Below are 16,002 nucleotides of genomic sequence, written 5' to 3' on the forward strand. Positions count from 1 at the left end.
ATCAGAAGGAAGAGCGTTCTAGATGACCGCAGAAGCGAATCTGAAAGTGCGCGATGCAGTGACCGTCTTTGTTCGATGGCTAGCCAATAAGCCGGTGCAAGGGTGACTGGAGTTTGCGTTATGGTTCATGTTGCTAAACGAGATCAACAAGGTATTGTAGTTCCTTTGTGGCAAGCACTTTGTGTGTAATAAGTGCGGCCTCATAAGCTTGGCATATTCACATGTACTCGTAGAATTTTATTGAGAATGGAACGATGGAAAATCTATGGGTGCTGATGGGGATGATTGATGATGAATGCAATGGGGAAAAAACGACTACTTCCTGTGCTGCCTTCTACTGGCCACCACCTTAATGCCGTCCACTTGGTGAAAGTTACCATTTCGTAATAATTTGACTAACCCCCACCACTAAATTGATAACATTTCAACACAGTCATCAATAACACTGTTGCTTTAAAATTAAACGTATAATTGTTTGGCGTTTCGAGCAGTGGCACTTCTTCATAGCACAATTTTGAGTTTATTAATTTGTTTTGTTACACGGATGATCACATTTGGCCAGTTGCCCGGCTATTTTACAAGGGATGTCCATCGTGCGTGAGCACAGCAGCAACAAAAACCAAATCATCAATATTGCAGACAAGTATAGGCGCCTTGCTGTGGATCGCAGATAACAGCAAATACAGACACTCCTCAGAATCACCAGCCCTTACTGGAAAGCACAATCCAATGCTATATTAGTATAGTACTAAAGCTATATTAGTATTGTACTAAAACAGTTTAGTACTGCAGTGCTACTCTTGGACTGTCTAGCAATGGACCTTGCGCTCCGCGTGGAGTCGTAGCGAGCACAGCCTTGTGCGTCGTTCGATCCTTGAGCTTTAGGAATGCGATAAAAACATTCCTACTCCATTTATTTGTGGGCCACGGAATATCTGCTCGCTTTATTGCGAGGGCACACTGCAATAACAAAGCCCTCTTTGCCTCGGTAACTGGCCGAGCAGCCAGAAAATTAGCCCTATCACCATTGTCCACTCAGCCATAATGGACGCTTGCACACCCGTCTCTGATGCAGCTGCGGGACCTCATTTCATCAGATGTGGATTTTTTATGCCGTTAAAAATAGACGGTGTTGGGTTTGGGTGTTTTTTCAGTGAAAATCTTCCACAGTTTCCTGCCCACCCCACGCAGCTGCTTCACTCGGCTCATTCCCCACCGTCACGTGGTGACGCCTGCCTCTTGTGACGCGAGATCCATGTCCTGATTTTGAAGATTGTGGCCTGGCTGCTAAGCAGGGCTTAAACTCAACACTGAGCAACAACAACAACACTGGATTCTAGAGCTAAACAGCGTTTTAGATTGAGGGTTAGATCAATGGTGTTGCCTGGGCCCCTTGGGTGGCAGATTTGTGCCAGAAAAGCACCACGTGTTTAAGCAAAAATAAAAAAAAACTTCACTTGATGCAAGGAATGAAATGGAGCAACTTGTCCAATTTCCCCTGCTTTTTGTAGCTTGGCCCGTCTGAGTTGTGGACCCATGTGCAGTTGCCCTGCTTGCACACTCGATAGCTATCCAAGTAAACGTGGGACGTTGGGCCGACGTTGGTCCAACGGTTACTGGGTTAGAACATCAGGCTCAGAGATCAACTGTGCAATATAACTAGTGTTCAACCTAAACTTATATTTAAGGCTAGAATTAGGCCTAAACTCATCCTGAAGCCAGCGTTTGGGTCTAAACTTGTTTCTGAGCCGAGCATTGTACCTCATGTCTTGAGTCTTGGGTTGACAACCCTGTAGCTCGGGTTGCCACCTTTTCCACAGACCAAAACATGGACATATGTCAGCCCACGTATATTATAAAAACTGTGCTGTTAACCTGTCATATACAGTTCAACGCAATAGTGGTACCAGATTTTGGTACAAATGAACTCTTGCCACCCTAGCACAGATGCCAATTCCTGGACTCTGTGGGTATGACCTAGGTAGAAACATTCTACCTGGAACGTGACCTTGTTTAAAAGGTGAGGCAGGGGGATTAAAAACACTTGGGTGGGCGGGGGGGGGGTGTACAATAGAGTCAATGTTTAACGCAAAACATAAGGCTAACGATACTATCTGGTTTTTTTCTCTATTTTGCAACGTTGAATCGCTGAACTGAAGTGGACACGCACGGCCGCATGTCTCTGTGGATATGGGTGTTCACGGAACTGGCGAACTCTGAAGAAAAAAAGCCCACACTCGTGTTAAATATTGCACCGACATGTTTTGACTTGACTATACAAATGTAGAAGTTTGTGGGGGGTGAGCTTTCAGCAGGGGGGTGGGCTCCCCACTCCGACACTGTGGGGCTGGAGATGGTTCGGAATGCCTGCCTAAGCCTGGGATTAATCGTTCACTCGTTTCTGAGCCAAGGGCAGTGGTTCTCAACTGGCAGGCCGTGGCCTCCATGGGGAGGTGGGCTGGCGGCATGGATACCGTGCAGGATACATTTTGAACGTCAGCACCATGTCGCGGCGACAAAACACGAGACAACGTAAATACAACGTGAACTTCATTGACAAACGCCTCCTCGTTTGACTAGTGGCTTGGGACACGTGATCTTTCGTTGCATAGGGTGGTTGTATATCATAATAAAAAAGTGAAAAGCGGATCATATTAAACCAATTAATATCGTAACAAAAGCAGATATTTTAAGCATTCCATTGTTCTAATAGGACAATGGAATAGTTAATAGAGTACTGTATTCCTACAGGTTTACACGATATCGTTATGGCAATAACAATAATCGACTGATTTATTTATCAAATTTTCCAGTTTGCATGCACGTTTGTGCCTGTGTCTTTCTACATGGCTGAGAGTGCACATGCCAGAAGTGTATGTGTCTTTGACTTTGTACAGAATTATGCACCACTGTGTATCCACCAGCGTGTGCGTCAGTGTTGACCGAGCCTGGCACCTGCTGTGGGCATGCCACCTTCAAATAATGGCAAATGTCGTTTCGTATTTTGTGAGTGTTTCTCCGTGTGTCCATATCTGCAGGTGCCTGTGCGTGTGTGCTTGTGTGTGTGTGCACCTGACAAGTCCTTGAAAGGTTTGGACACGTTTCCATCAATGAGCTCCTTTGGCAGGCAAGGCTGCATTGGCTGGGTCATGTAGCCCGCATGCCCAGCCACTGCATGCCCAAACAACTTTTGTTCGGCCGGATAGAGGGGGCTAAACGGACGTGACACGGGCTAGAGAAGAGATGGACTGATAAAATGCAGAAGGATGTGGAGTTGATTGCACTTGCTGACTGGTACCAGCGGTGTCAAGATCAGGCCCTGTGGAGGACGCTACTGGGTAGTTGGAGGCCGTCGCTCGGCAGCAACAGCGGAGGGCAGAGGAGCGACCCTCACAACAACGTGTGGAGCGCCGGGTGGCTAAAACACAGCAAGTTGGCAAAGTCGGGGGCACAGGTTGTGTATCGGCTAGTCATCTCAGTCATTCCCACCCATAGCACCTGGGTCTGACCCGTGACCTCCTGCCAGCAGGCATTCGACACTTGACGTGGCCTTAAAGTGCATATAGCCTGGCACAAGCGCCACGGTAATGTCATCGCCAATTAGTGGCGAATGGCGGTTGTTATTGTTGTACCTCACATGAGTACCTGGTACGGTGTGTAAACATCGCCAATGGGGAGACAAAACCGGTTAGGCGTGGTGCTTGCCACCCACCCCCTCGTGTACTGTGCCGGTCGTCATAGTTGCTCACTAACAGCACTTGCCTCAACAGTCTGTTGAGGCTATATGGGGGATCTGTGTCTTTGTTGTGCCCGTGTTGGGAGCATAGTTGGTGCATCTGACAGTTATCTCAAGTCACCCCTAGACACAACACCTGGGTATGTCCCGTTACCTGGCAGCAGTGAGCCTTCAATACTTCACAGGATAGCCTCAAAGTGCACCTAGCCTGGCACAAACACTTTGGTGATGTCACTTGTCACTTAGTGGCAAGTGGATGCTACTTGTTATTGTGCCCGTGTGCCCAGTGTATACGGGTGCATGTGTGTGAGTGTATTACCACCCTGATGTGCATAGTCGAGATGCAGTTTGCCACTAAATGGTTAATTCTAATGATCACAATTCAAATTAATGAACGGCCTCCACCAGTATGAGTGGGTATTTCCAGGCTATTTATGATGGCGATACAGTAATTATTAATCCGGTGAAATCGGAACATGCGGGCAGGTCACCTCCCTTGTGTGCGCATGCGTGTACCTGTGTGTGTACGTGTAGGAATCAGTATTGTAGTGCTATGTACCCGGCGACCCGAGTTCGATTCCCGCACACGACTAACACCAGTAACAATTATCTGAAACGGTCCTGGCCTGCCTTCCATAGGTCGGCTCAGCCTCAAATAAGTATCTGGAGCAACATGTAAACGTCGCCACTAGGGAGACAAAGGCGGCCGGGCGTGATATTGGTCACTCACCCCCTTGTGTGCCGTCGCAGCCTTCATAGGTGCTTGCTAACTGCACTTGCCCCAACAGTCTGTTCAGGCTATACGGGGGATATTTGCATTTGTATCTATATATTCGTTTGTGCCGTGTGTGAGTGAGGCTCTGCATGAGTGGAATGATGCGCTGGTGGTCCCCTGTTTTAAGAAGGTGGACTGCACCGACTACAACAACTATCAGGGCACCTCTCCTTAATGTACTGAGAAAGGTCCTGGCAAGGTCTATTTAACATCGTTTTACCAGGCCCACTTAGAAATTGGAGGAATTCCAATGTGGCTTCAGGCCGGTGTAGTCTTGCATGGATGCCATATTCTCTATCCATCTGCTCCAGTAAGGGTTTAGGGAATTTCAACAGCACCTACACCTCTTGCTTGTTTGACCTGGTAAATTCCTACGATGCCATCAAGAGGCCAGGGCCTTGGGTTATCCTTGTTTTTGGCGTTCTTGACTCTCTGTTCACAATCTTCAAGAACTTTCAAGATGGGTGGGTAGGTCGGGTAAAGCTGCATGGCCTGGAGTAGGAGCCTTTTCCTGTTCACCTTGGGGGTGGAGCAGGGATGTCCTCTTTTTCCCCGAGACTTGGCTTTTTTTTTACCCGTAGCTTGAGAAGTTTCCCATGGCTGTACCACAGGAACTTAGAACTTTGTGAAGGAATGGCTCCTTACTGATCAACCTTGTTACGCGTGCCAATAATATGGTAATTGTCGCTTACTCTCAGAAGGAGTTTCCGCTAATAGCTGGTTGCCTTACCATCAGCCCTACTAAAGCAAGGCACCTGTCTGGATAATTCGTGTCATCGATACTCCACTACCTCAGCTCCCCATGAGCACTGGGGCAGTTGTGGATAGTGTGAAGTACCCCATACTTGGGCAGAGTGTGCTCATGCTCAAGCTCCTGTTTGGCGACAGCAGAGGTTTCGCTTCAAATCGGTTGAGCAATTATTATATATTTATTGTCTGCTTAACGCTGCATGAATGCTGCCAGCATTGTAGTTCCACATGTAGTTCCGGTTCTGTTCAGCTACAGTTATGCCCACTGTTCTCTTTGTTTGCGAAATGCGGACCGTTTTACAGGAAAACCTGAACAGTTGTCCCTTGGTTAACGATATGAATCTATGAAAACCATCGTTCATTGAAGTTATTGTTAATATCGAAAAAAGGAAACGCATGTTAAAGGCTTAGTCTGTTCGAAGACGATCGGAAGTTGACCTTTTTCACTTTTAAAAACATGGTTTATAAAATTTAAACATGCAATTTTAAGAAATAAACGTTAAAGGAGCATAGTAAAGCATGAATATGAACAGAAACATGGATAAATAATGAATAAACAGAGCATAACATTTAATTATTACCTTGAGCTAAGAATATAGATGGCTTAAGCGAGCCATTTGTCCTCAAAACGCTCCTAAAAGGGCGTCATTGGTTGGCTGAGGTCTGCTGAGTCCACTTAGGAGCACTCTAATTGGCCGAAATTGGCAGCCGCGTGATATCGTAAAAATCGTTAATCGAAAATGTCTCGTTAATGGTAACAATGGGACCCTATGGGAGGCAGATCATTAATCGAAATATCGTGTATTGATGGCATCGTAAACCGAAGGACCACCTGCACTGGCTTGAAAAATGTATGATGGTTTGCCTACGATCCATCCATGGTTTAACTAGACTGGATTGTGTGAGCATCTCAGATCCTTGAAATGTCCGGATATAGTCTGATGAGTCGGCTAATTTGACAGGCAAAGTTGCGTTGGCTGGGTCATGTAACTTTCCTGCCCAACCACTGTATGCCCCAGCAGCCAAATCGTCACGATACTGGCTCGAGAGGCCATGGATTGGTGTGGTATGGGTAAGAATTGGAGCTGAGTAGACCTGCCAATGACTGGTGCCAGCGGATGTCAGGATCGACCTCTGTGGAGGAGGCTCATGAAGGATGCTGCTCTGGGCAGTGATAGGCGAGGTGTACTTTGAGGTTATTGGGCAGTTGGAGACAGTAGCCCTCCTGCAGCAACAGAAGGAGGAGTGACCCTCAACACGAATGGAGTCTCGGGTGGCCAACATGGAGAAAGGCAGCAACAGTGGGTAGCACAGGTGGTGCAACTGGCAGTCATCTCAGTCGGTCAAAACCATAACACGTGGGTTTGTCCAGTGACCTCCCGCCGGCAAGCCTGACGACACACTTCGCGTGGCTTGAAAATGTACCTGCCCTGGCACAGCCGCGGTGGTGACGTTACCGCCACTTAGTCGTGAATGGCGACTTGTTATTGTGTGTGTAAATGTGTGTTCAAGAGCGTGTGTGTGTGTGTGTGTACTGTGTACAGACTTGTTTGGTACAGTGCAGCCACGATTGTTAACTTCCGTGTGCAGCTAAATGTGGGTAGCCTCAGTTGTGGGGGAGCACGACGCGTGCCTGCTCCCCCCCTGTCGTGCACAAATCTTGCACACTCATACCTGTACACACACGTAGCACAATGACGAAAATCCCTCTTATAGCATTCACAGACTTTTGGGGCAAGTGATGTAAGCGAGCAGCTATGAAGGCCGGCATGCTACGTGAGGGGGTGGATGGGCAGCACCACGCCCGACCGTCTTTGTTTCCTCAGTGGCCAATTTTACACACCACACTGGGTAGTCCATTTAGGACTGAGTCGACCTCGGGAAAGCCCAGAACTGCTTTAGATAATCGTCACTGGTGTTGGCCATGAGCAGGAATCGAACTCGGATCGCCAGGTTCATAGTGCAGGGTGATAACTGCTACACTACCTCTCCCCACACACGTACACACCTCAGAATACACATACACACATGTACCACATACACATGGTTCACAGTAGGGCTGAACGATTTGGGGAAAATATCTAATTGCGATTTTTCTGACAGATATTGCGGTTTGATTTGCGATTAAATTTTTTGAAGTCAAGCTTCAGTTCAATATTCACTGCGTGATAGATTTATAAACACGTTATTGAGCATTACCACACGATACCATCAACATATGAACTGCTCTATGTATTACAATGCAAGGATGAGAACTTAAAATATATGAATTGCTTCCAACATGTATTTATTAAAATGTTTTAATTGAAATAGAACAATCAAACATAGAACAATTGTTAAGTTAAATAAAAAAAGTTATAATAATAAAAAATAAAACAATTCCAATCAGAAAGTAATCGGACTTTTCAAATCGCAAAAAAAATCGCAGCCTTTGCGATTTGCTAATCGCATTATTTCAAATTTCGATTTGAAATCGATTAATCGTTCAGCCCTAGTTCACACACACACCTTAATTACACACCACACAGTCACTTATACACAAAGACTTAAATGTCCCATTTAGTCTTATTGATCATAGGGACAAGTACTGTTAGTGAGCACCTATCAAGTCTGGCTGAGTACAGTAGGTTTTGGCGTGGCCAGAATCACAACCAATCACCTTTGTCTTCCTTGTACTGATGTTGACATACAACACTATATACTTATTTAAGGCTGAGTCGACACGATTTATCATTGAAACTGCGCGTCTTGACTTGGGGTTGAACATGTACACCTATACAGCGGTAGCTGAAATTACACGCAATGCACACTTTCAGGTTCTTATATGTGACCCTTATGTGGCCTGTGTCACTTTCATATGTCCTCTTTCCCTGGATCTCCCTGTTGCTTGGTCCCTCTTGGGGACATCCATTTAGTACGTACGCATGCACGGGGAGGGGGGTTAACCCAAATGCGTACGCTTGCGTATGGGGGGTCTACTGACAATGTGCGTACGCATAGGAAACGAGGGGGGGGGAGTGAAGCCTCGATAATAATTTGTCTACATTGGCCTTCAAATGAGTTTGATAGTCCGGCGGTGGACTATCTGTTTGCTTAAACACGTTAATATTATTAAGCCTTGATCGTTTCTGCGTGGATTAAATATCGCCCGTTCTATAGGATTCGGGGGGTGCGTCAGGCGTACGTACGCAGGTGGGGGCGGGGGGTGTAAAAAGTCCGCGTGCGTACAGGGAGGGGTCAAGTTTTAACAGATTTTTGCGTACATACTAAATGGATGGCCCCTTTCCTCGTGTCACTCCATGCCCGTCTCTGTGTGTGCCCGTATCCCATGTTGTGTGCACACGTGTCTCCCCCCCCCCCCCCGAGTGCCCCATTGCTCCCCGTGTGTTCCGTCTATGTGCGCTTGTGACCCGAGTGACTGCGTGTGTGTGTCCTGCGTGACCCCATGTCCCGTGTGTTGTGTGTCTCGTGTCCCAACGTCCCCTGTATCCCCTGTCCCGTATCCCTGCAGATCTCCCACGTTCTCTGCATCTCCAGTACATCTCCTTGTCACGTGTGTTTTTCCGTGTCCTTCGCGCCCTGCGTCTCATGTCCGGTGTTTCCCATGGTCCCCGTTTCTCCTGGCAGCATGAGTAGGGAGGTGTTGCTGCAGGATCTGCTCATGAAGAGGTCCCAGCAGCGGAAAATCACGAGTCCCTGCAACTTCAAGGAGCGCGTGTTCATTCTCACCAGCGATCGGATCTCCTACTACGAGGGCACGCTGGAGGTGCCGCTCCGCGCCCCGCTCACCCCCAGCACCCGCCACCACTCGCCAGCACTCACTGACACTTGATAAAGATTGCCACCACTTACCAACAATCACCTGCCTCAAAACTCACCAACACGTGCGTGGAGTAAAAAAACACACGGAATAAAATGCAACAACACTCCAGCACTCAAAAACACGTTTAATCACTGACACTCGCTCAACAGCACGAACACTTTCCACACTAAGAAACTTACATGTAACGAAGACAATTATCCCCCATGTAGCGTTAGATTACTGTTGGGGCGATTTCGGCTTCGTGATCACCGATAAAGGCCTGCGTGGTACACATCGGGGGTAGTGTGGTCAGCACTGCGCCCGGCCGCGTTTGTTTCCCCAGTGCTGAATTCTTTTGTTACACACACTACACCAGATACAAGTTTTTTGTTGCTGATTCGACCCAGGCGAGGCCCATGACCAGTTCAGATATTTTCCAATGATGTTAGCAGTAGCTGCAAATCAAACCTTAGTTCACCGGGTTTTGTAGCGCACACTGCGCTAACTACTGCACTATGCCACCACTTCCTACTCACACGCGCAACAAACAAGCTCACTCGCACCCATCGCAATGGCTCGGTGGATGTGTGTGATGTGCGGAGAGCGGTAGCGTCGTGGTTAGGGCACCGTGCTACAAACCCGGCAATCCAAGATCGATTCCCAATTGCGACCAGTATCAGTGGCGAATATCTAAACTGTTGCTCTGCTTCCACGAGGTCGACTCGGCCTTAAATAAGTCCCTGGTGTGGAGTGTATAAAACATCAGTACTGGGAGACAAAGGTGGCCGGCTATAGTGCTAGCCACTCACTCTCTCATGTGCCGTTCCAACCTCCATAGGTACTCGCTAACAGCACTTGTCCCGACAGTCTGTTAAATACAATACAGGGGGGATCTTTGTCTTTATCTTTGTGGATTTAAGCAAAGTAAGGTTGGGGAGGGGAATTTTCACACAAATCTCAAGTTTGTGTGGGAGGATGCATTGTCCACCTGGAATCAAGGGCTGTTATCGTCTTCGCTCACTAAAGAATGTGCATGCAGACCGTAGAACCTTGACACTCGGTGGGGGGGTGGGTGGTAGTCGTGCGACAACGCATGCAGGCCACGTGAGCATGCAGGTATTCACGGTGCCAGATGGACAGACAGATACATCCTCCATGTAGGTATTTCGTGCTGCAGATAAACACTTTGATTCATAGAGCAATGCACATGCGCAGATGTCTGAGACGGGTTTGGCAGCAGAGTTGTTGCCCTGGATCAGTCGAGCGGCTTTATCATTTCATCGCCTGCTCAACGCTGTGAGGAAGCACCCTTACCTCTTGCTCCACAAGAAGCTCCAGGTCTTCTCATCCATAGTTATGCCCTCCCTTCTGTATGCTTGCAAAACATGGGCAGTCTTTTCAGGAACACTTTCCCCCGCTTGAAACATACAGGCTGGCCTTTATACGAGTCACCCTGCGTATAAGGAGCGCACAGATCATTGTGAGGCGCTCACAGATCATTGAACCGATATGGACACAGTACCACCCGTGAGTTCCTCCGCCAGACAAGGCTGAATTGGCTGGGTCGTGTATCCCACATGGCCAGCCACCACATACCCAAGTAGCGATGGGGGGGCTAAACGGGCGCAGCACAGGTTAGAGAAGAGATAGGCTTTGGTACAGGAGAATTTGGAGGTGAGTGGACCTGCCAATGATCAGTACCAGCAATGTCAAGATCGGTCTCTGTGGAACAGGCTCATAAAGGATGCGACTAGGCAGTTTGAGCTTGGCCTGTGACTTCCTGTCAGTGTCCCTAGCCTGTCACTGCTATTTGGTAGAAGATGGTATTTGTTGTTCATGTAGTATTCGACAACAGGACCCTGCAGGGTGGGCTGGTAGGAATAATACTAATGCCGGTACAGGGATATCGACCGGGTATAGAGGAGTTATAAAGAAAATTATTTGTGCATGGGGGGTGAGCGATGACGTCCACACCCCCCTCCCCACTGACTCGCGCGCCCTAGAGCAAGGATTGCAACAGGCGATGTCATTGGCTGCGCCGGATGCGACGGCCATCTTGTTTAGTTCATTTAGTTCACGGATCGCAAGGGGAGCGGGCGGCCATCTTGTCGGACAGACGGACGGCCTCGCAAAGCCTGTCGCAGTAGGCCTCGCGAAGCCTCCTGCACTAGGCCTTGCGAAGCCTCCTGCAGTAGGCCTCGCGAAGCCTTCTGCACTAGGCCTCGCGAAGCCTTCTCTGCAGTAGGCCTCGCGAAGCCTTCTCTGCAGTAGGCCTCGCGATGCCTTCTCTGCAGTAGGCCTCGCGAAGCCTGCCGCACTAGGCCTCACGAAGCCTGCTTGCACTAGGCCTCGCGAAGCCTTCTCTGCAGTAGGCCTCGCGATGCCTTTTCTGCAGTAGGGTTCGCAAAGCCTGCCGCACTAGGCCTCGCGAAGCCTGCCGCACTAGGCCTCGCGCTGTGCTTTTCGTGCACAAATAAGGCGATTAAATGTATCTCGTCTCTGTGTTAATAAATGTATCTTGTCTCTGTGTTAAAAAAACGTGCTGCGTTTCAGTAAAGTAAATTTGAAGCGAAGTTTAAAGTTTCACCGTGAGGCGCCGGAAGCGACGGCCATCTTGTTTCGTTCACAGATCGCAGGGGGAGCGGGTGGCCATCTTGTCGGACAGACGGACGGACGGACACATTAATCTATTGGTGGTCTGGTCCACTTCGTTCCTACCAGTATAATGTTATCTGTAATGTGGTGTGGTGGTTGATGTAGTGTGGGGTGATGTGGCTTGTTGGGATAGATGATATAGTGTGGTGTGGTTCGTAAGCGTAGGATGGGGTGCTGTGGTGATTGAGGTGTGTGTTAGTCGGTGATGTATTAGGTTGTGATATATTATATGGTGTGTGGTAGTTATTGATGTGGTGTGGTGAGTATTCTGGCGAGTGGTGTGGTTAGTGATGTGATGAGTCGTGTGTTTGGTTTGCTGAGTGCTGTAGTATGTGTTGGTGTGGTGAGTGATGTGGTGCATTGGTGTGGTGTGCGCACAGAGACTGGGCTCACGGAAGGGTGTGGTGGAGTTGAATAAGGTGCAGTGCGTAGCGAGCATCACCACGTGCTCCGAGGGGGGCACACCCGGGAATGGCTGGTACCCCTTCCAGGTAACCCTTCCACACACACACACACGTGTACCATGTGCAGCACACACACATGTACCATGTGCAGCACACACATGCAGGTGTACTGTGTGCAGTGCACACACGTGTACCGCATGCAGCACAAAGACAAAGATCCCCGTATAGCCTTAACAGACTATTGGGGCAAGTGCTGTTAGCAAGCACCTATGCAGGCTTGCATGGCACATGGCATGAGACACGAGTGGGTAGGTGTCCAGCACCACGCCCGGCCGCCTTTGTCTCCCTAGTAGCGATGTTTGCACGCCGGACTAGGTACTCAGGAGCGTTTCAGATAATAGTCAGTGGTGTTGGCTGTGAGTGGGAATCGAACTCGGGTCGATGGGTTCGTAGTGCTCCCCAGACACATACACACGCACACACGTGTACCATGTCCTACTGCTGTGACTCCTGGCGCAGGTCGTGCACGAGGAGGCGACTCTCTACATCTTCACTCTTCAATGAGTCGGTGCGGAACAAGTGGGTCAACACGCTCAAGGATGGTGAGGGGGGCACAGGGAAATACTGGTGGGGGCTCGGGAAGGTATGGGGAGATGCATGGAACCACATGGAGCAATGGGGAGTTGATTGGAGAAATGGGAAGACAGAAGGAGGCATGGAGAGTTGATATCCTGCACCTTCGATTAGCACTGTTGGTTTCATACAGTGGAAAAGAAGTTCAATCATTCATACATACATTGGAAAAAACACAGCGAGACATGGAGGCATGAGGACTAACATGGACATATGGGGATACGCAGGGTACCACCAAGGGGAGTTGTTTAGGTGAAATGGGGAGACACGTGGAGGCATGATGAGCGGAATATAGGTACAGGGAGACACTGGGAGGCATGGCAGGAGAATGGGAGTAGGAGGAGACACAGGAACACATGGGAGATACAATAGCACTCAAAAGGTCACATGGGGGCATATATTGGGCACTGGGTGGCACTCGCCTTAGTTTTTGGTCCTGTGCCAGTGGTGCAAATTCCACATTCCCACGATGGGACCCAGTCTCATTAACTTGAACTCTTCAACAAAAGCCGCCGTATCTGTCCCCCACCTGTTCCCACGCAGTTACGAGACAGAACCAGTACCTGCTGTCCAAGTTCCACCCCAGCCTGTGGGGCAACACAAAGTGGCCCTGCTGTGGCCAACCCGACAAGAAGGCCATCGGCTGCGTGGTGTACACACACCACTCTGACGGTGCGTGGTGGTGCATGGTGCAGGTGTTGGTTAGATTATGTATATAGTGGGGAGTGGTGGCACGGTGGTTGGCGTGCTGTGCTATGAACCTAGTAACGCGAGTTCGATTCCAGCTCACGCCCACCAACACCAGTGACAATTATCTGAACTGGTCCTGGGCCTCCCCTAGGTCGACTCGGCCTCAAATGAGTACCTGGTGCAGCATGTAAACATCGCTACAAGGGAGACAAAGGCGGCCAGGCGTGATGCTGGTCACCCACCCCCTCGTGTGCTGTGCCAGCCTTCATTAGCGCTCGCTTACAAGCATTTGCCACAACAGTTTGTTGAAGGCTATATGAGGGATTTGTCTCTTTCTTTTGGTGTGTGGTGTACACATCACCATGTGGGCAATGTTTGGTTGTATGGTGGTAGTGGATCGTGTGCGATGATGTGTGGTTGTGCTGGTAGTGGTGGTGTGGTTGTCGTGATTGCAGTGGTTACTGTGTGCTTGTCGTAATTACTATGTTACGTTTGTCCTTCCTGCTGTCTCTCTTTGTGCAGTCAAATCTTTGATATACCAGAAACCCCTGCCACCAATTCCGGACTGAAGAGCAAAACACTGGATCAGGTACACATACAAAAACACGTACATTCATTTACACATATGCATTTTACCATCAACAACAACAGCCGCTAATCCCCACTAAGTGGTAGTGATGCCACCGGAGTGCTTGTGCCAGGCTAGGTGTACTTTAAGGCCACGTGAATTGCAGAAGGCTCGGTGCTGGCAGGTCACAGGACAGACCTAGGTGCCATGGGTTGACTGACCGAGATGACTGGCAGATATACCACCTGTGCTACTGCACTTTGCCAGCTTGTTGCGTTTTGGCCGCCCGGCACTCCGTTCTATACCACGACTGTCGCTTCTACTGCCCTCCGTTGCTGCCTGGATCCCAACTGCCCAGTCACGTCCTTCACAAGCCTCCTCCACAGGGGCCGATGTTGACACTGTTGATATCAGACAGCTGGCAAGTCCAATTTGCTCCAATCCTTCTATACCACATTGGTCCATCTCTTCTCCAGCCCGTGCTGCGTCCATTTAGTCCCCTGGCCAAATATAAGCAGCTTGAGCATGAGGTGGATGGGTATTCGGGAGCTACATGACCCAGCCAGCACCTACCAGAGGAGCTTCACCTGCCGGAGGATCTCACCAATGGGACTGTGTCTGTATATCTTTAAACGACCATGTAAATGCATAAAATGTACACACGAGGGGGCTGTATGCACGGCAGTGTTCAAATAAGAACAATCCAGTTTTTAAATGCATGGCTACCTCGTTCATGAATAAATGAAGTAGAATATTCACTGTATAAATCTTGTAGCGGTTTTGTCATTTGTAAACTCTCTTCCCATTCCTATAATGTTTCCACTCGAGATTTGGGATTACAGTAATCGTTTAACTGCTGTTGATGCGTTCCTGTATAGTGCCGCGTGAAGAGAAAAACACTTTAAGCGGAAACAGTATGCCCATAAATAATGTAACGATACAGTTTGGTGAGATACGATGTACGCACACACAGTAATATGGCGGGGACAAATTACTGCCTTACTGTATCATACCTCTCAGCCACGCAGTTCAAGAAAGTAGTTCGTCGTCAACCACTCAGAAACTGCGTGATAACGGGCATGTTCCGCGTTACATATGGGTGCATTCTGCATCTTGCCAAAGTGTTCCCTGGTGGAAGAACCGCGTTATAGCGAAAATGCGTTGTTTCAACACTGCGTTAAGCGAGGGCTTACCGTAGTTTTGGTAAAATGTGTAAAAATCCACGAACTTTGGTTGTGGTGGGGATACAAATTTTGCCCAAATCTCCCCATGTCTCTCCACATCTTCCCTTGTCTCCCCGTGTCTCTGTCGGCACAGGATGTCTGCTGGGCGTCCCCCATGCGCCGCCTCCCGCCCCCGCCACCCCCAGTGGAGGAGCCCTCCCATCAGCTTGTGGCGCTTTTTGACTTTGGAGGGCTGGAGCCGCACGACCTCCCGCTTATGCGGGGGTCGTTCTATGAACTCGTGGACAACCACGATCCCCACTGGTGGAAGGCACGCAACGAACACGGGTACGGGGGCATATACGGGGGGGGGGGGGGGGGGCACGGTGGGATGTGGAGGAGGCAAGGAGAAAAAGAGGGAGATGCGAGGAGACACTGGGAGCCACGATGGGTGTAGAGGCAACACGGGGAGATGCAGAGAGGCACGAGAGATGTCAGGTGGTGGCACGATTGTGACGAGCATGAGGATGGGAACACACAGGGGTCACGGAGACTCGTAGGGAGACACGGAGCGGAATAATGGGGACATAGGTGGACATGGGGAGATACACACTGATAGCATGTGTGTGACCAGTATGGGTACAGGGACAGAAAGATAACACACAGGTATTGCTCTCGCGGATGAACAGAAACAACTCACTCCTAACCTTAATGCTCGCTCTAACCCCAGCTCAAACCCTAACCCTGATATATGACTGATAGATTGCCATGGTGGTGAGATGTTAAATACCTTTCCTGGTATGCAGGAGGTCGTGGGTTCGATCCA

General features: G+C 49.2%; 1 protein-coding gene across 1 annotated transcript in view; it reads left to right on the plus strand.

The window, feature by feature from the left end:
* The window catches only part of LOC133347639 (tyrosine-protein kinase Tec-like), a 39,710-nt gene that overhangs the window by 14,324 nt on the left and 9,384 nt on the right, over positions 1-16,002 (plus strand). The window contains 8 exon segments of the mRNA XM_061560089.1: positions 8,889-9,027; positions 12,099-12,209; positions 12,642-12,680; positions 12,682-12,724; positions 13,299-13,427; positions 13,968-14,011; positions 14,013-14,029; positions 15,327-15,524. Of these exon segments, the coding sequence (XP_061416073.1) occupies positions 8,889-9,027; positions 12,099-12,209; positions 12,642-12,680; positions 12,682-12,724; positions 13,299-13,427; positions 13,968-14,011; positions 14,013-14,029; positions 15,327-15,524 (720 nt within the window).

This window comes from Lethenteron reissneri, chromosome 26 (assembly GCF_015708825.2).
Source record: "Lethenteron reissneri isolate LAM-NWPU_2019-01 chromosome 26, ASM1570882v1, whole genome shotgun sequence".
Taxonomy (NCBI): domain Eukaryota; kingdom Metazoa; phylum Chordata; class Hyperoartia; order Petromyzontiformes; family Petromyzontidae; genus Lethenteron; species Lethenteron reissneri.